The sequence below is a fragment of the Haliotis rufescens genome, unplaced genomic scaffold, assembly GCF_023055435.1.
Source record: "Haliotis rufescens isolate VD_foot unplaced genomic scaffold, xgHalRufe1.0.p SCAF_6, whole genome shotgun sequence".
Classification (NCBI taxonomy): domain Eukaryota; kingdom Metazoa; phylum Mollusca; class Gastropoda; order Lepetellida; family Haliotidae; genus Haliotis; species Haliotis rufescens.
This window is the reverse complement of record NW_025964334.1, coordinates 8181809-8202109: the sequence shown is the minus strand read 5'-3', so window position 1 is coordinate 8202109 and position 20301 is coordinate 8181809. Positions and strand designations below refer to the sequence as shown.

The 20301-nt window shown below is 42.6% G+C and overlaps 1 protein-coding gene across 6 annotated transcripts; it reads right to left on the bottom strand.

The window, feature by feature from the left end:
• Positions 1-2332: 2332 nt before the first annotated feature.
• Positions 2333-19435, bottom strand: LOC124143958 (proline-rich transmembrane protein 1-like). Of its 6 annotated transcripts, none has more exons than XM_046513128.2 (4): positions 18727-19112; positions 4799-4950; positions 3230-3355; positions 2333-2642 (listed from the first exon to the last, which is right to left on the bottom strand). In XM_046513128.2, the coding sequence occupies exons 1-4, from the start codon at positions 18743-18745 to the stop codon at positions 2481-2483; spliced, it is 459 nt and encodes a 152-aa protein (XP_046369084.2). In that variant the 5' UTR covers positions 18746-19112; the 3' UTR covers positions 2333-2480. The 6 variants fall into 6 exon arrangements, with proteins under 6 accessions (XP_046369084.2, XP_046369085.2, XP_046369080.2 ...); XM_046513129.2 differs by lacking the exon at positions 18727-19112 and adding an exon at positions 6376-6486; XM_046513124.2 differs by lacking the exons at positions 4799-4950; positions 18727-19112 and adding an exon at positions 10661-10946.
• Between the last annotated feature and the right edge of the window lie 866 nt (positions 19436-20301).

Below are 20301 nucleotides of genomic sequence, written 5' to 3'. Positions count from 1 at the left end.
ACCCTGTCAGTGGTTCAGTTTCTGTCTTCTTCATCTCCTGGAGGGTTCCGGCAGCGTTCGCTCGTCACGCCGAAGACCCGGGTTCGATTCCTGACATGGGTACAATGTGTAAAGCCCACTTCTGGTGTCCCCCGCCGTGATATTGCTGGAATATTGCTAAAAGCGGCGTAAAACCATACTCACTAATACTTTGTACGAAATGGATCCGATTAATATTTCAATATTTAGAAACGAAAAAAGAGTTTCTTCACCTTATGATATGAATAAGTGAGTGAGTGAGTATGGTTTAATGCCGCTTTTAGCAACATTCCAGCAATATCACGGCCGAGGACACCGCAAAATGGGCTTCACACATTGTACTCATGTGGGGAATCGAACCCGTGACGAGCGAACGCTTTAACCACTAGGCTACCCCACCGCCTCTCTTTTGATATGAACCCACGGGGACCCTGCTTTGAAGTAGTAAGAGCTACTTAATTAAATTAGGTGGTCAGCGTCGGTGACTTGGCTGATCCCCGCTCACTGATGTCGTGGGTCTATGTTTAGTCACTGGTCAGGTGTAGGCAGGCATTAAGGAAGTGGAATATTTCATACTTCAACGTCAAACAACATTCACCCACTCTTTAATGACGATGTCATCCATTAGGTATTTCCGTTATTTCACTCATCGGGATATTTAATATGGCATGGGCCAGAGAATAGCCAATCTCCATTATCCGCCGAAACAGATTCCTTTGGGCGTAAAAAACAAAATAGGGGTAAATATTATATGAATGGATCACTGAAAATCAGTGATGACACCAGATGTTCTCGAAAAGGGTAAGCATGTCCTGCCCTGCCGATAACACAATTTTCATTAAATGTAATTATTTGTTACCTAACGCCGCAAATCAGTACTCCTGCAATACGACGGTGGCATGTAAACAAAATACTAGTATATAATCTGGACAACCGATACGGTGAACGATAAAACGTAACAAACTTGTACGCTCAAGACAGATTTTGAGGTGGCAGAGTAATGATGTGGGTAGAAGTCAAATTCGGCACATCGTTCTCTTATGTTCAATACTGACGTCATCTTTCAACACGTCAATGCAAAAGCCGCCGCATACAGCACGTGCAGCAGGCCCTGTCGTTGTCCCCAAGATCGCTAGATATGAGGTGAGGTGAGGTGAAATGGGGTTTAACGTCGCGTCCAAGATTATTGCACTTATATAGCGACGTGCATGTGTTTACGTGGCTGCTTGTACTAGTCCGGACTGATGCCGATTTATAGTGCTAGCTCACCGAGATACCATGCCGCAGTTTAACATGAATACCCCACACAGACACAGTATACTGACTCCGAGCCGACCAGTCCTTGTTTTAGCCCCTTAATGCCGAGCGCCAGACAGGGTGACAACAAGTACCATCTTTTAACGTCTTTTGGTATGACGCGGCCGGGGATCAAACCCCGGACCTTCCGCTCTCCGGGCGGACGCTCTACCACCAGACCACGGAGGCGGTCTCTAGATATGAGGTGATAGCTGGGAGGTGAAATTGGGTTTAAAGTCGCGTCCAAGATTATTGCACTTAAATAGCGACGTGCATGCACGTGTGTGTGTGTGTGGCTGCTTGTACTATTCCGGACTAATGCCGATTTTATAGTACTAGCCAACTGACATACCATGCCGCAGTTTGACAAAAATACCCTGCTCAGACACAATATACTGACTCCAAGCCGACAAGTTATGGTTTTAGCACCTTAATGCCGAGCGCCAAGCAGGGTAACAAGTACCATATTTTAACGTCTTTTGGTATGACGAGGCCGGGTATCGAACCCCGGACCTTCCGCTCCCCGAGCGGACGCTCTACCACAAGACCACGGAGGCGGTCCGTTAGATATGAAAACCATAGAACCCCTACGAGTGTGGCAGCGTCATCCTGAATTACAGGATAATGTCTTGTTGGAAACGTGTCCACTATTGCCCTGTTTGCAACATGTCATCAATCTTTAGGTATAAATGTTACCTTTAACATCTGAAATCTGGTTATGCCTTTTTTTGGCAGTTTCTGTTGATGACGAATTGCCCCCTGGTTTCTTTCTTTGTTTGTTTTTGGGGGTTTTTTTTCGTTTTGTTGTTGTTTTTGGGGGGTTGTTTGATGGTTTTTTTATGGTTTTTGCGCTTGTTTGTTTTTTGTGTTGTTTGTTTTTGTTTTTTATTTGTTTGTTTGTTTGTTTGTGTTTTGGTTTGGTTTTTGTTGTTTTTGTTTGTTTTTTGGGTTGGTGGTTAATAAAAGGTATGCGCCTTTCATACTAGTATACAGGCGGAGCAAATTATAAAGGAGAATCTTTCTTCTGCAGGGGACTCTTTATTGCACAAGGTTTTATATACAAGCATGTTTGTTTTCCATTTCCTTACCATGACATGGAAATATCATCAACACGTTACATTACACCCAATCCAACCCAACACCTCCCACCGCTGTGAGTGTCCAGCTCAGTAATAATACGAGTTTGACGTTATGACGACAACGACGATGACGATGGTCACGGCCACAAGGATACAGCCACAGGCCACAGCCCAGAGAGAATAGCGCTTTGCTTGCGCGGACAGCATGAGGGCAGACGGAAGGTCCCCTCGGTCTGATGCTCGCCGAGCCTGAAAAAATAGGAAAAGACGTTAAGGGGGGTTTTAAGATCTAGATATAGTGAGTTGAAATGAAATATACAAATAATCAGTGAGACATTTCTAATCATTAAGTCATGAAGGGGCTTAAAACTTTCGGGACGAGAAAGCGAAACATGCAGGGCAGCATTTCTGTTTTCTAAATTTCAAAAAACGAACATAAACGGACAGTTCAAAATGCAAACAATAAAGACCGCGCTGTAATCTTCTTGTGGATATTTTGTTCATTTAGCTGTTTCTGAGGGCCGTGGTATCTACCCCGAAAAAAGGGTGTACTATAAACGGAATGTTTGCATTCTTTGAGGGTTCACTTGTGTTAAAATCAAAATTTCCGAATCGATGTGATTCGAGGTGATGAAATGAAGCCGTCTTCTGACTAGGTCAATAATCGAGGCATCCTTTGTTTTGATTGGGTCCACGTGGACGTTCAATGGAGAATGGTCACTCCCCTACCCATGTTACTTTTATCACATCAGAAAGAAGGTTGAACATATTTATGAGCCTTCTGACTGATGTGAGTAAACAAACACAAAATATGAAAGGATGTTCGATATACCCACCTCTTGAGCTCTGAGGATTGCGACAATGCCCAGAGGCCAACAACACAGTACGGTGGCGAGGATTGCGAGTCCCATGTGGTCGGGCACCTGGCTCACGCACCCATGATAGGCCCCTGGCTGGTGGACCTGGAGACACAAAAGATAACACAAGGTAGTGAAACCTCGATAACACGAAGTCTTTGACACAGGAACATATATCGAGTTGCCCGGAGTTCGAGACAAGCGGACCCCAATATCAAACAATGCTGAAACTGTAGCGTCGGAACCATGAAGTTATGTGTGTTTGTTTGTTTGTTTGCTAGTTAACGCCGCACACAGCAATATTCCACCTATATGACGGTGGTCTGTAAATAATTGAGTCTGGACCAGACAATCCGGTGATTGACAGCATGTTCATCGATCCACGCAACTGGGACAATAACATGCATCAACCAAGTCAGAGAGCCTGACCACCCCATCCCGTTAGTCGCCTCTCACAAGCATAGTCGCCTTTTACGGCAACTATAGCTTGCTGAAGACCTATTCTACATTGTCTTAGGGATGTATCGAGATAAACGAGTTCGGGGTAACGTCGTTTCGCTGTATCAGGAGCATTGGACATTTACTTTTACTAAAACGTATAAGGCAAAGCAAAGGTGATATTTAAGCTGTGTCACGGCAGCCTATAAAAAATCGAACCTGGACCAGGCAAACCAGTGATTGTCAGCAGGAGGCAGGTTTATGCTGAACCAGCATGGTCTTCAATTAGGCCGATCATACGTTTGTTTGTTGTTTAACACCGCACGCAACAATATTTGAAGACGGCGTTTGAATACCCGAATCTGGTGCAGACAATCCAGTGATCAGCAACGAAACACGTCGTCGAGAGTTCCGCGTTGCAACCACCGAGTCTGACCACCCGACCTATTTAGTCGCCTCCCACGTCAATCGCCCCTTTCCACACACGACGTTTAGTCTAGGGCTGTCGTTCTCAATGTTAAAGTGTTGGCGTTACGATCGTGCTTGCGCGCAAATCGCGATGTGGAACGAAGCCGAGCAAGGTTGCTAGGAACCTATTCTAACCTGAAATCCCCACGATGGCGGTTTTTACGACAAGCAGGTGGCCCAAGAAGCATATCGTGTCCCGTGATGCCCACGAGTGAGTGAGTGAGGTTTCAACAGTATTCCAGTTAAATTACGTGTAAGCTTAGATTAAATCAAAGAAGAGAAAAACAGTGTCTAAGGGCTCAGAAAGTCATCAAAACAAATATTGACAAATAGTGAATGAGAAAGTTTCGTTTTAAATGTCGCTTTAAACAGTATTTCGTTCACATCATGGCGCGTCAGGTTCATGTGGGAGGAAAGCCCGAAGTGATCCAGGTCTTAAACGTTTACCACTTTGATGAAACCCACGATAACGGGTATGGGGCTGACAAATCTAAAGCCCCCGGCGAACCGGGATTCGAACCCACGATCATACGTTTCTGGCGTGCCAAAGAACGCAATTCTGCACACCGAAATGTGGCGAAAGAACCTATACAGTATGTAAAATTGGACAGTTAGAATATACTCTTTGAAAACAAAACATACTATAACTTGTTGTCCATATGGAGTGTTATATGGAGTGTTATAGCCTGACTGGCCTACAGCTGCATAGCTCGGTACCCCGGGGGTGCCTCCCGGAGTGGGGCCGTAGCCCTGGCTTTGCTGGTAACTGGGTGGGGCTCCTTGGGGTAAACTTCCTGCATGAACAAAATAAAACTGTATCATCATCGTGAAAATACGTCAAGGGCTTGTATAACTAGAGTCGAATGGGCTTGGGATCTTTTTTGACTAAAAAATAACTTGTTTAAGAAAATACTTAATAAAATAATTGTCCGGCTCCTCACTTCAGAGACTAGTATGCATGTTTTGAAGAAATGACCGGAAATATATCCTGTCTCCAACAAATACTGCTCAATGAGGTGTTAAACAATAAACACTCACTCACTCACTCACTCACTCACTAGGGCGGTCGGGTAGCCTAGTGGTTAAAGTGGTTAAAGACCCGGGTTCGATTCCCGACATGGGTACAATGTGTGAAGCCCATTTCTGGTGTCCCCCGCCGTGATATTGCTGGAATATTGCTAAATGCTGCGTAAAACCATATTTACTCTCACTCACTCACTCACTCACTCACACACCCTACCACTCACTCGCTAACTCACTTACTCTTGAAGCAATGACCGAAAATAAATCCTGTCTCTTACTAAAATCCCTGACTGAAAATATTGCTCTAAGCAGACAGACAGACAGACAGACAGACAGTTTATTCAGCATGCAAGGCCATATGGCCCATAGTACAGTTACAGATTTAACAGATACATAAAAATCAACGTGATCTTGACCATAGTATAATATGTTCACCAGAGTCTAAATACATGTTTGAAATACATTGCTAAAGATTTAATAACTTCTTCATTGGTCGAATTCAACAAATTGATCATCAATTGATTGTCTTTGTGTGTAATATCTAAATTAGGTAGAAACTTTAATCTCAACGTTTTATATTTTTCACATATAAAAAGAACATGAAACTCTTCTTCAATCTCCTGGTTGGTACAATTAGAACATATATAATTTTCAAAAATCACTTTCCTTGGTCCTACGATATTTATTGACAAGGAAGTTATGAAGAGATATTCTAAATTTACAAAGAGCTCTCAATTGAGTTTTATCTTGTAATATGCTTAAATATTTTTCTGGTTGTAACAATGATTTAATTTCCATTGTTCTAAGCGGTGTTAAACAACACTCACTCACTCACTCACTCACTCACTCACCGTCCAACAATGCAAGGACACGTGCTTAAAATGGGACTCTAAATAGTGTTAGAGATTTTATGTTTTGTAATGGGTCCAATCGTTAACACCTTGACAACATACATAAAAGGAAGAATTGTTCACATTTATGAACAAAGTATGTCACTTTAACCAGACATGGCTATCTATCCCTTATCTACCAACATTAAGTTGATCAGCTTATCGCTATTGTCCGAGCTATCAATGTCACCAGCTTACAACTCGACAACATACAACAAACAAATCATATTAAATCTGAATTTAAATATATCAAGAGTAAACATGTTTTACAGCGTGTTGTCAATATTCAAGGTCCACATCACCTACCTTCCTTTTCCGACATGTTTGTGTTTAATAAGTTCAGAGCACAATGTGATATCAACACCCCTAGCCCGTTTATCAGCGATTAAATTTCACGTCGTATCAGTACTCGTCACGTGACTGGAGTGTGACCCTGCACGTGACGTCATACATCACACCCACGAGTTTTTGACCATGATCAGCGTGAGTGAAATGTGATGCATTTCGCAATATACATGAGAATACCCATGTGTTGATTGATCAGCGAGGTTGGGGAAGGAAAGGATATCAAATGTACATCATCTTAGAAGCCGGGACAGGAGGAACTCGATGTGTATCGTATCTTGTGCAGGCGTACCCTGAACTATAGTACCGCGATGTGTATCGTACCTTGTGCAGGCGTACCCTGAACTATAGTATCGCGATATCTATCGTATCTTGTGTAGGCGTACTCTCAACTATAGTATCGCGATATGTATCGTATCTTGTGTCGGCGTACTCTCAACTATAGTATCGCGATATGTATCGTATCTTGTGTCGGCGTACTCTCAACTATAGTATCGCGATCTGTATCGTATCTTGTGTAGGTGTACCCTGAACTATAGTATCGCGATGTGTATCGTACCTTGTGTAGGTGTACCCTGAACTATAGTATCGCGATGTGTATCGTACCTTGTGCAGCAGTACCCTGAACTATAGTATCGCGATATGTATCGTATCTTGTGTAGGTGTACCCTGAACAATAGTATCGTGATGTGTATCGTACCTTGTGCAGGCGTACCCTCAACTATAGTATCGCGATGTGTATCGTAACTTGTGTAGGCGTACCCTGAACTAAAGTATCTCGATGTGTATCGTACCTTGTTCAGGCGTACCCTGAACTATAGTATCGCGATATGTATCGTGTCTTGTGTAGGTGTACCCTGAACTATAGCATCGCGATGTGTATCGTACCTTGTGCAGGCGTACCCTCAACTATATTATCCCGATGTGTATCGTAACTTGTGCAGGCGTACCCTGAACTAAAGTATCTCGATGTGTATCGTACCTTGTGAAGGCGTACCCTGCACTATAGTATCTTGATGTGTATCGTAACTTGTGCAGCAGTACCCTGAACAATAGTATCTTGATGTGTATCGTACCTTGTTTAGGCGTACCCTGAACTATAGTATCGCGATGTGTATCGTACCTTGTGCAGCAGTACCCTGAACTATAGTATCTCGATGTGTATCGTAACTTCTGCAGGCGTACCCTGAACTAAAGTATATCGATGTGTATCGTAACTTGTGCAGGTGTACCCTGAACTATAACGTCGGGACGTGTATCATATCTTGTGCAGCAGTACCCTGAACAATAGTATCTCGATGTGTATCGTATCTTGTGTAGGCGTACCCTGAACTATAGTATCGCGATGTGTATCGTACCTTGTGCAGGCATACCCTGAACTATTGTATCGCGATGTGTATCGTACCTTGTGTAGCAGTACCCTACACTATAGTATCTCGATGTGTATCGTATCTTGTGTAGGCGTACCCTGAACTATAGTATCGCGATGTGTATCGTACCTTGTTCAGGCGTACCCTCACTGCTGACTAAAGTATCGCGATGTGTATCGTATCTTGTGTAGGCGTTCTATGCCTATTGTATTTTTATTTGGTCTTCCTCTGTTGGCCTGAAAGCACCACCACCAATACGTTATATTTTTTGCCGAATACAGCTTGTAAACTATTGGTCCAAAGAAAGTATGCACTTGAAAATTGGATCTGACCAAACAGTTACAAACGTTTCAAAACGTTACTAGGCAGAAAACAGTCGCGGAAACACTGAAACCTAAGATTTAAAACACAACTATGATAGCCGTTTCAAATAAATCCCCATCGAACAACCATTTCTTGTTTGTTTCATTTTAGCCACCATCAAACATGGGTGTTACTGAGTAATATGCTAAGGGTAACAGGCAATAAGACTAACATTTTACAAACGATCTGTTAGGGAGCGATTCAAACGTTCGATAAAGATCTTAAGTTAAGGGACTGGTAGGGGTTAACAGGACTTAATATGTCCGACACTTTCCTGACATCGTGAGACCTACTGTAAATGATAGTTCTGCTCGTTATATTTTACCCTGCAAATGAACGTCCTCTCCACCGTGGGTATTAAAACGAGCTGAATGAAAAGACGGCCAACTTGACAAACCATTCTCTCTCCGATATTGTCCAACTCTCAGACTGGATATGTCAACTTTCTGATTGTTTCGAATTCAGTTTATAGTCAACAACTTAGCACAAGTACATGTAACTCTGAAACACCACCATCGTTTTCAATCTTTTGCGAAGGAGAAATCGCTTCATAAGGAATTCCTTGAGAATCATGTAACCTCGTCACGCCGCAGAACAGGGTTCGAATCCCCACATAAACGTCTGAGCCCGTGAAATAACTGGAATATACCTCACTTAATATTCATGCATGACCCCGAGGTCAAACTCCAAAACGAGGTTTTACCCGCATGGGGGCAAAGCAAACACCCTGATCGGTCGCGACACCTTTAGAGTACAGTACCACAACTTCTCGTGAGGACGATCTCTGCCGTAGGTCACATGTCTCAAAGACAAGCAACCAGTTTTTGTGAGAATCCGTCGGACGAGAATTCGCGACCTTCGGATCGTTAGCCCGACAGCCAAACGACAGCTACGTCCACACTGGGAAACTTTACGGAACTGAACGGAAAGGGTCGAACAGTCGTTTGGCACACTCGTCCCATTCCGTAATCTACAAGACACCGAATGGTGAGGAATGAGCCAATATGGCGCGAAAACGGCTCCAGGCGTCAGACGTCAGACGTCGAACTCGCGAGTACGCATGAATGACATGGTATTTAATCATTCGTCGGGTGATTTTTGTGACAGAAAAGTGTGGTAGGGAACACTGTAAGGATGATGTGGATAATAGTAAGGAACGAGGGAGGCATGCGCGAGGGAGTCAACACAACGATGAGTTCGCTTTTGGATCACTACTGAAAAAATGTAGCCGGTGAAAGTGGCTTGTGTGAATGTTCCAGGACAGTTTCCAGTAACCAAAATATTCGACACAAAACCAGTTCATCCTTTTGACTCGACGTTTTTGTGTGAAGAATATTAGGAGCCGCTATAGAATCTATAATAGCCACTATTGATTGGGATTGTAAATTGATTGATTGTAAATGGGATCCATCCAAGGGCTAAGGATAGAGTTCGGGTAATCTAATAGCCACTAAGCGGGTACCTAACCCTTATGATCGTAAAGGGGTGATTGATCGTAAAGGGGGTCCAAGGGCTAAGAGTTCGGGGTAACCTACCCTAACACAAGCGATATTTGGATGTGTCCAGCGCCAATATAATATCCCTCATAAACTGCATTCTTGTGCATAATAATGAAAATTAATGAACCGAAAAAATAATATCTGTATATTAGTTCCAATGTATAACCTTTTTAGCCGCTTGAATTACGAGAAAAACGAAATAAAAAATATATTAAAAAAAAGTGATTTCGTAAACTAGCGCTTGATTAAATGCGCCGCCGCAGGCTATATTTAGTAAACATAAACAAATATTAAAATCTCTCCACACCTCTGGGCGTATTCAATGACTTTGCGTGTAGAGATGATAGATCACTGGGAGGAGCTTATGTACACTCGATGTCCCCTGTCCTCACAGGGCATTGTTTCGCCGGTGTGACTGGCAACAAAATATTACAAATTATGTCATAGGGTATTGTCACGTGTTTGAAAGTTTGAAAGTTTGTGGGACTGTATTCTAAAGGTAGGCCCCAAATTACATAGATAGATGCTCATGATGTCAATCACTGGATTGCCTGGTTCAGACTCGATTATTAACATACCGCCGTCGTATAGATGGAATATTGGCCAGTGCGGCGTAAACAACAAACAAACAAAATCTAACAACCGTCCACTTGATCAAAGGGGCATTACTCTCATTTACAACACGAAGTTCAAGGTCGTATGTGGCGAGGGATTGCAGGTTTGTGAACTAAACGAAATCACGGATTGACACATTCAAGTAAAATAATAGTGACTTACGGATAATACAGTTTTGAGATGCACACACGCGCTGTGTGTCTATCCATTACTTGTGTGTTTTCTTTTTAAAATAGTAGCAATCGGCAGTAGAATAGACCTTCCAGTGTATAGTTGCAGTGCTACCGACCAGACCCACCGATTCGAATCACCAGCTGATGCCCAAAATAGCCCCGTCCGCACGTAATGTTCTCACAAAATAAAGTGTAACGTTAATAAATGGGTGAATAATAAAACTACCTTTTCAGTTCTACGTCGAGAAAACGTGAAACTACTTGATCGTTTGGATATACTGTGTGACGGCCTTGTCCATAAAGACCTAGATCTAGCACCGAAGAAGAATCCTGTTCGACGTGAGTGGCCGAATGGCCTCCTTGTTAATCCCGTTGATCTTCTTGAGAATGCACCTGTGCGTTGGTGAATTCCTCCAGATCTGTGGCTGGTACGCCTCGACGATGATGAACGACTCCTGCGCCTTCCCATCCCTCAAGAAAAAGCCTTCAGTATTCCGTGTTTACTGATTGACCTTGACCTAGGGACCGTAACTGACTCCCTCAGACGTTTGCAAGCCGCGCAATAGAGAAGTTTGACGGTAGGTGAGTGTGAGTGAGTTGGGTTTACGCCGTTTTTAACAGTATTCCAGTTATACCGCGGCGTGTCAGCTTAATTTGAGAGGAACGCCCGAAGTGGTACAGGTCTCAGACGTTTACCACTTCGGTGAAACCCACGAGCACGGTAATGGTGCTGACAAACCTAGAAACATAATCGGGGCGAATGGGGATTCGCACCCACAATCATAGGTTTCTGGCGTGCCCAAGAGACGCAACACTGCACAGCGAATTGCGGCGCCTTAGACGACTGGGCCACCCGGGCCCCTTGACATTGAATTCGTGAATTTGTATACGACGATATTTGGCTCATGTACATTTCTTAGAAAACTTCTCAGAGTTAAACCAAAGTAACCCTTTATTCTGCTTTATGGTGACCTAGGTACTCCTATTTAAATAAATGTTAAAATAAGATAAAATAATAATATTGTTAAAATAAGGAATAACTTTTGAGTTGAAACGTTTATATCAGGAAAAGTTAGTGAATTGTCCTACATCTTATACACGTTTTTATATAATGATACAATTACAAATTTGAAGAACTTATAAATTGCTAGCATATATTCAAGATGTTTTAAACCAAACTGGTATTGATCTATACATCTATCATAAACAAACAAACAAACACTATGTTAACAAGAGCACGCTTGGAGGTGAGGTGAGGTGAAATTGGGTTTAACGTCGCGTCCAAGATTATTGCACTTATATAGCGACGTGCATGCACGTGTGTGTGTGTGTGGCTGCTTGTACTAGTTCGGACTGATGCCGATTTATAGTGCTAGCTCACTGAGATACCATGCCGCAGTTTAACATGAATACCCCACTCAGACACAGTATACTGACTCCGAGCCGACCACTCCTTGTTTTAGCCCCTTAATGCCGAGCGCCAGACAGGGTAACAACAAGTACCATCTTTTAACGTCTTTTGGTATGACGCGGCCGGGGATCGAACCCAGGACCTTCCGCTCTCCGGGCGGACGCTCTACCACAAGACCACGGAGGCGGCTGAGCACGCTTGGAAAGCGGGTAGAGAACGTGGGTCGAAATGTTCCATTTTTGGCATCTTCAAAATTGACATCATTATTAAATATTGCCTCCCTCTCGCCCTTTCATTACTCTTATTGGGACACCGTGCCAGCGGCTGCCATTCGATCCAGGATGTTGGAATAACACCCCAACACAAGAAAGTATCTGTTGATGATGTGACACGGATGATGTTTGAGATGAATACCATTTTATGTGCATATGTTGATGATGTTCGTAAATTGTATATTCCATACAAATTCAGAAATCTATAAAACAATTTACCTCTAAAACCACTGTTTAAAAGAAACTTTGTCTTTACTGATATGGTTATGGAAACATTTGGTTGGTTTGTTAGTTTCACGCCGCACTCAGCATTATTCCAGCTATATGACGGCGGTCTGTAAATAATCCAGTCTGGACCAGGCAATCCAGTTATTGACATCATGAGCATCGATCCACGCAGTTGGGATCAATGACATGCATCAACCAAGTCAGCGAGCCTGACCACCCGATCCCGTTAGTCGCCTTAAAACTGGTTGTACCTCATGTGTTGAGGTCCTCCACCTGAGTATGTTATGGTAGCTCCGTAATCTCAGATTGGAAATTTGGCCAAATCCAACTTCTTCAACTTTTGAATATATTTTTTAATCTGTATGTGTCGGATGTGGACGCGTCATTGGCCACATAAATATGCGATGGTTCAAATGACTCACATTGAGTTCCTGGTTAGTCGGTGTAATATACTGTATAACTACATGCTCACGTGTAAACTTCCCCTTGTTCTTTGCTTCCTGCAAATATTGTCACTTCACTTAAAACAAAGATGGCACAACCATCCAAGGCCTTAGAGGTGCGTCCCTTAGGCGTGGTAGTAGCCTATGATCGTGGGTTTGAATCCCAGATTGATCCTGATAATGTTTCTAGCGTTTGCTCGCGGGTTTCACCAATTGGTAGCCGTTTCTCTCGCTAAGTACGCCAACAGTACGAAAAAAACTGAAATAATGCTAAAAACGGCGGTAAACTCACTCACTTATTCAGATATTGATATGTCAGTTCAGTGAAAAGAGTGACCCTTTTATATAATATAAATAAATAATGAATGAGTATACAAAACTATTTTGGAAGGACATTTATCATTTGAGATGAATAGTGTTTATGTAGTGTAAATTAAGTAAACATATTTACTGAAAAACAAAAGGAACCGGAATCAAGATAAACTAATATATAATGTCCAATTCTGCAGCTGGGTTGAGTCGCAGCACAGTGCTGTCACAAGCACGACACGAGTCCCAACATGGATGCCTGCCAAAACTGGCCCAGGTCCTATTGGTGTGCAGTATACCATGCTATTGCTGTTTGTTTGTCGTTAAACGCCGCACTCAGCAATGTTCCAGCCATGTGACAACGGTCTGAAAACATTCGAGTCTGGACCAGACGATCGAGTGATTGACACCCGGAGCATCGATCTACGCAATAGCGATACGGTGACATGCATCAGCGAGCCTGGCCACCAAGGTCCCGTTAGTCGCCTCTTACGACAAGCATGGGATGCTGAAGATCACCCTAACCCGGATCTTCACGCTATGCATTGCATATCGAGTGAGTGAGTGAGTGAATTGGGTTTAACGCCGCTTTTAACAGTATTCCAGTTATATCACGGCGTGTCAGCTTAATGTGGGAGGAAAGCCCGAAGTGATGCAGGTCTCAGACGTTTACCACTTCGGTGAAACCCACGAGCACGGGTATGGTGCTGACAAACCTAGAAACATAATCGGGGCGAACCGGGATTCGAACCCACAATCATAGGTTTCTGGCGTGTACAAGGGACGCAACTCTGCACAGCGAATCGCGGCGCTTTAGACGACTGGGCCACCCGTGCCCCCTCATAGCATATCGATGTCGACTTATCTGATGATCTGGTGGTCAAAGTGTTTGACCTGGGAGATAGCTTGTCATGGAGCCTGGACGTGCTATCAACGGCTACAATCACACAAACCGTGAAGCCCATTTTTGAGGTTTCCTCGACGTGTTGTGGCTAGACGCGGCGAAAAACAATACTCACTCTATTATAATAACTCGGCAAACAACAAATCAAAACTCAGAATTTTTCTTCTTTTATTATCCACCAGAATCATTCTTCTGTATGAAAAGGTGATTTTTCAATATGGAAATAAATTTCAATAATAAGTATAACAATAAATAAGGATGCTTGTCTAGCAATTAACTCATGTATATGCTCAACGCGCAACAAATGGTATCCGATAAACGGGTTGTGAAAACATTTGAACATCAAATAGTGTAAGATCTCTGGTAATATCGTTCTGTAGTTGTTCCTTGTTTAAATAATACCCTTCATAACACGAAAACAACAGCAATACGAAACCAACCCAGACTGACGTCAGTTAACAATGCAGCTATCACTTCGTTGTGTCTTCGGCCTTGACCTTACCCGCCTCTCGGGGTATAACGCCATTTCCTGAGCATAAAGTCTCAAATGGCGGCCAGTGGGCTCAGTTGCGCGCCTGTTTCCCCGACCAGTCGTTATCAATATATCTCTGAGTGAAGGTTCCGAGTTCGAATCTCTTTCTCTCCGTGGCAGCTGACCAAAGTCGTTCCTTGATCTCATCCATGGCCGTAAATCGGGGGATAGAAAATGGGGTGCCTCGGGGGGATTTGCGCGAGTTTCAGACACCATGTAACGGTTCTGGTTGCAACGTAAACGTTGACGTTCGGCTTCCTCTTCTGCACGCAGCTCGTTTACTGCTTCCGTAACCATTGGCGACGAAGGCGGGGTGTCAACTTTGTGTTCCGTACCAAAGAGTTCTTCATAACTCGGCGGCGAATCCAAAATGGCCCGGAGCTCAGCTGTTGGAAATACGGAAACAAAACTGCAATAAGCACAATAATCAATGTACACAGGATTTGATGCTGAATGCAGACACTGCTTTTTAAGAAATAAACGACTCGTGGTTGTTGTTTATCGTACAAAAAACACTGCAGGGAGAATAAACCATGAGGGGCGCACGTTCTATACCTTATGCAGTTATTTCTATTGGATATTGAAAGGTTCTTTTCGCTTTATTTAAGTGATAAATACCAATGACAAATGTGATTTTACAAAAGAAACATGTACAATATGTTAAAACACAACTGCATAGATTAAAATTCATTATTTATTCACCAAAAAATGCTCTTAAGATAGGCAACATCAACCAGATTTTTTTCACAATGAGCATTTTTTTAAGCTTGGAAATGATTATTTCAAGATAAAATTGGTACGGCACACACCAAGTAAAAGAAAGACAGTTTATGGCCAGCAATTTGCATAGTTTCTGATGTCTCATTCCAGGCTGATTCCGCATCATCGAATTTTAAATCTTTTAGTAAGGTAAATTTCAAACATTATGTCAACAACCTCAAAGTATGGAAACATTAAGGTAACTGCCAATAATGAGAAAAGGTGTACATTATAAAAGACTGTGATTTTGCACAATGGTAAGCCTTCAGTAAGCCAAGCTTCATGCCAACAGCATAAATTATCATGTCAACTGCCTCAGTGCATCAGGAACGTGAAAGTAGCTGCCAATCAATTGAATAATTCCCATTCAGCAAATAATTCTGCATTTGGGAATTCGATAACTCATTAGTTTGCCAAAATTTCAACCATCATGTCAACTGCCTCATAGTATCAAGAACATGACAGCAACGGCCAGTCAATCTCATTGCACTTATATGGCGACATGCATGCACGTGTGTGCTTGTGTGCGTTGCTGCTTGATTTGCCAGACTGATGCCGATTTTATAGTGCCATCCCACTGAGATACCATGACTCAGTTTAACATGAATACCTGACTCTAAGCCGACCAGTCCTTGCTCTATCCCCTTATCGATTAGCAGGGCAACAGGAAGTACCATATTTTAACTTCTTAAGGATCGAACCCCGGACCCTCCGCACTCCGGGCGGACGTTCTACCACCAGACCTCGGAGGCGGTCCATATGTTGCTTGACATTGATATGGACGAGACTTAAAGGACATTGCATTTGAATATAATAATAGGGTACATTGCAGTCATTAGAGTAAGAATTAATAAGGATGCCATGCATGCACATAACTGTTCACCTGATATGTGTTACATACAGAAGGTCAAATATGTCATTACGATCTCATAGTTATCATGACGTAGTGGTATAAGAGCTTGTATGCACATATCATTGATGGGGACTTATCTGGACCTAAAGATTCCATGCCCATCCGGAGCATTGCTTTTTATGTACTAAAATTTATATATGTGTGGATGATAAGGAATATATTCAGTTATTTATATTCCTTTGTTATTCAAGTCGGGAGTTTCTAAATGAATGTCTTTGGTTTTTTGTAAAGCATGACATGTACGGTGATGTAGAACGCCTTTGTACTAGTTTGTTTGTTTGTTTGTTGTTCAACGCCGCACTCAGAAATATACCAGCTATATGACGGCGGTCTGTAAATAATCGAGTGTGGACCACGCAATCCAATGATTGACATCATGAGCATCGATCCAAACAATTGGGTTACGATGACATGCATCCACCAAGTCAGCAAACCTGACCACCCGATCCCGTTAGTCGCCTCTTACGACAAGCATAGTCGCCTTTTACGGCAAGCATGGGTTGCTAAAGACCTATTCTACCCCGGATCTTCACGGGTCCCTTTTGTTCAAGCAGTCCTGGGATTTGCAACTTGAAAGCAAATAGTGTCGGTTGTGACATTTAGAAATGGGGGAAACAATGTCTAAGGGCTCACAAAACAAATATTGACAAATAGTGAATGAGTAATCCTCGCCAACAACCTCCATGATTTCACTAAAAGAAAACTAACAGAAGTAGTCCACATTCGCCGCCACAAGCCATCAATCATCAGAGGTCAAGGCTATTTCATCCAATCCGCCTACTATGAACTCATCAAGCAATAATCACTTATCCTGTTTATTGGCTTCATGTCCCTATTGGCCTCCACCTATGTGTTCTCTGTCCATCGTGTTGTGACAGCATCATCCCTTTGTTGTCAACACCTACCCATGTTATCCCACTCATGTATGCAATTGTTGTTACTGTTAATCCTCTCCTGTTAATCCTCTCCTGTTAATCCTCCACTAGATAGACACAATTGTATGGATAACAACTTCTTTAATACTGTGAAAAGCGACGTTTCGGTATAGATCCTTATACCGATGTCAAGCAAGACACCGTTGTCCACCTACTATATATATTCTGTACTACTATGTCCCTCATTCAGTCTTGCTTGACAAAGGTATAAGGATCTATACCGAAACGTCGCTTTTCACAGTATTAAAGAAGTTGTTATCCATAAAATTGTGTCTATCTTGTCATCCGTCAACTTCTAAGTAATGCCTATCAAACAATTTAAACCATACCCGTGCTCGTGGGTTTCACCGAAGTGGTAAACGTCCGAGGCCTGCATCACTTCGGGCATTCCTCCCACATTTAGCTGACACGCCGTGATTAAACTTCAGGGCGGGGGAGAATAAAAGCGACAAATGCGCTTACGATTGGCGCAGCAGAGGTCGCGAATTTGTCTAGATTTCTGCTATATCATCCAGGTACTCGCGGGGGAAAAACAATAACAAAGGCAACAACCAGTCCCGGGCAGTTGCTGTAGATCAGTGCCCCTTTAATCAATCTATTGACAGGGCTGTACGACATTCGACGGCACGTAATGTGTTGGTTGAAGCCTCAACGTCACGTGGTCTCTAGACTAGCACTGCAGTACGTGAGCTAGCCAATCTGTATGGTTAATATCAGGTCGTCGTACGTGATCTCCTTATTTCTGCTCAGTCATGATCACGTGTGCTGAAATAGTTTTTATCTATTTCAAAGATATGAATGTTTGCTTGACGCAACATCGTAGAACAAGAATGCTCCTCTTATTTCATAACAAATAAAAACATACATGAATTTATGATTTGTCATTTACGAATGTCATTTGACATGGTTGTCCAACCACATAGATTATAGTCATGATACATTAACAGTTATCCTCTTTCTAATGACAATAACAACAATAACAATAACAATGACAATAGTGTCATGGAAAGCTCGTCAAATAATAATATTGGAATGACGAAAGTGGTTATATTACTTAATCCTTTCCAGTACAAATTAATAATTAATGCAATTGTGGTTGTAACAGTTTCAATCGTATTGACTAGTACATTAATTATTAATACCCTTTCACTACCGTGCACTCCATTATTCGTCGAAATCTCTCTCTCTCTCTCTCTCTCTCTCTCTCTCTCTCTCTCTCTCTCTCTCTCCCCTATCTATCTCTGTGTCTCTCTCCCCTCCCCCTGTCTCTCTCCCCTTCTCTGTGTCTCTCTCAATCTCTCCCCTATCACTGTCTCTCTCTGGTTCTCTTTCTCTCTGCCCCTCTCTGCCCCTCCCCTCTCTCCTATCTCTGTCTCTCTCCCTCTCTCTGTGTCTCGCCCCCCCCCCCCCCCCCCCCCCCTCTCTCTCTCTCTCTGTGTCTCTCTCTCTCTACTTATGGGACAGGGTTAATCGTATTTGACAAAATAATCAATTCTTTTGCAACATCTGCACTCAGCTGCCCAGCTAACAAAAAACAATACCTTGATACTCTCTCACACAATAAGTCCCAGAGTAAGTCGTCTTACCACTATAGTGCTGCGACATGACGTCGATGTGGCGGCCTTGGCGTCCTCAGATTATCCGTATCCCTCTCACAGATGTCACAGATGTCACATATCACAGTCTACGAGGATCACACAACATCCGCGTACAGATATAGTGACAGCAACACTTAGAACAGTTGACCCATTGTCGGTTATCTTCAAAACCCGCTGTTACACTTTGTATACAGTGTCCCAAAAGAGGTATATATACAATAGCACTGTCCAATATAAAAGATTTCGAGAATTGACCCTGGTAGTTGCACGATGATTGTACAAATCAAATATCTGCCTAAATAATCTCAAAGTCCTACTGACTTAACGACACGTGATCTGGTTGTCATGGTGATGATCTACATAACTTTATCACGAAGATAGATACATCACGTGATATTAGTCATCACGTCACTTTTCTTACCAACGTACATGTATGTCGAAATGTTCCTTTTGATATCGGCAACATTCGGAAGCGGGGAGCTGTGGGTATTATACGTGCGCTTGGATCAATAACACGATAGCGTTGTTTGTTGTTCAACACCCCACTCAGCAGTATTCCAGCTATATGCCGGCGGTCTGTAAGTAATCGAGTCTGGACCAGACAATTCAGTGATTGATGTTATGAGTATAGATCTACGTAGTTGGGATAACATGCACCAGCCAAGTCAGCGAGTCCGACTACCGTATGCTGTCGCCTCTTTCAACAAAAAGGAAGTAGGTTTGGAAGAGTTATCTACCTTGTAATGTACCAAGCCAAGCTCCTTCCCAGCGCGTGACACCTTCGTTACACTCTCGGTAGTATAGAGAGCTCCGCGAACGGGTTATCGCTGTGAGGAGCTGATTATGCAAACAACAAAGTAAATTCACCTGGAAAACATGGTCAGTCGTAAACCTTTTCAAAATGAAATATGATGGCATTCCCAAAGACATAAACAAAAGTATAAACGTTACTACATTTGGGGTTAAAGGTTAAATTTCAAGATTCTTGTAATGGCCGCGCCCACACTTGTGGCAGCGATGTTACCGAGAGTGTAACGAAGGTGTCACGCGCTGGGAAGGAGCTTGGTAATCTACCAAGTTCTTTCGCAGTATAGTCCAGTCAGCGAGAAACGGCCATGAAAAGAATGTTGAAAAGTTTCCGGCTTAGCTAAAATATAGTGACATGTATAAATTTGTGTATGTCTTTGGGAAGATCTATTTCGCAGATGAATGAATACACGTTTGGTTGGTTGGTTGGATGGTTTTCTTTAATCATATTGGTTCGAGATTGCAGACCAACGGAAAAGCACCCAACTATTTACATGCATTCGCACTAAACTAATTACACGTTAGTTAAAAAGAAATAGAAATTCAAATTCAAACATACGAAACAATAGCAGTTATCAAACTACAAAAGAAATGTTTGGGCCCAGTCAATAAAACTGCCGACCCCTGGTGCCCATATCTGGATGAATGTATATACATGCTTCTGTTATCAAATGGTCGGAAATACAAATGTACAGACAAAATAGTAGCTCATGTATGTCATTATAGAACACATATGTAACTTGTTAATAAAACGTG

What these genes read in the sequence shown, in the direction of transcription:
- LOC124143958 (XM_046513125.2), bottom strand. Translation starts at nt 18,745, where the DNA reads ATGTCGCAGCACTATAGTGGTAAGACGACTTACTCTGGGACTTATTGT. An exon ending in TTGTGTGAGAGAGTATCAAG is followed by an intron (nt 14,920 to 18,681) that starts GTATTGTTTTTT and finishes TATTTCCAACAG; the next exon opens with CTGAGCTCCGGGCCATTTTG.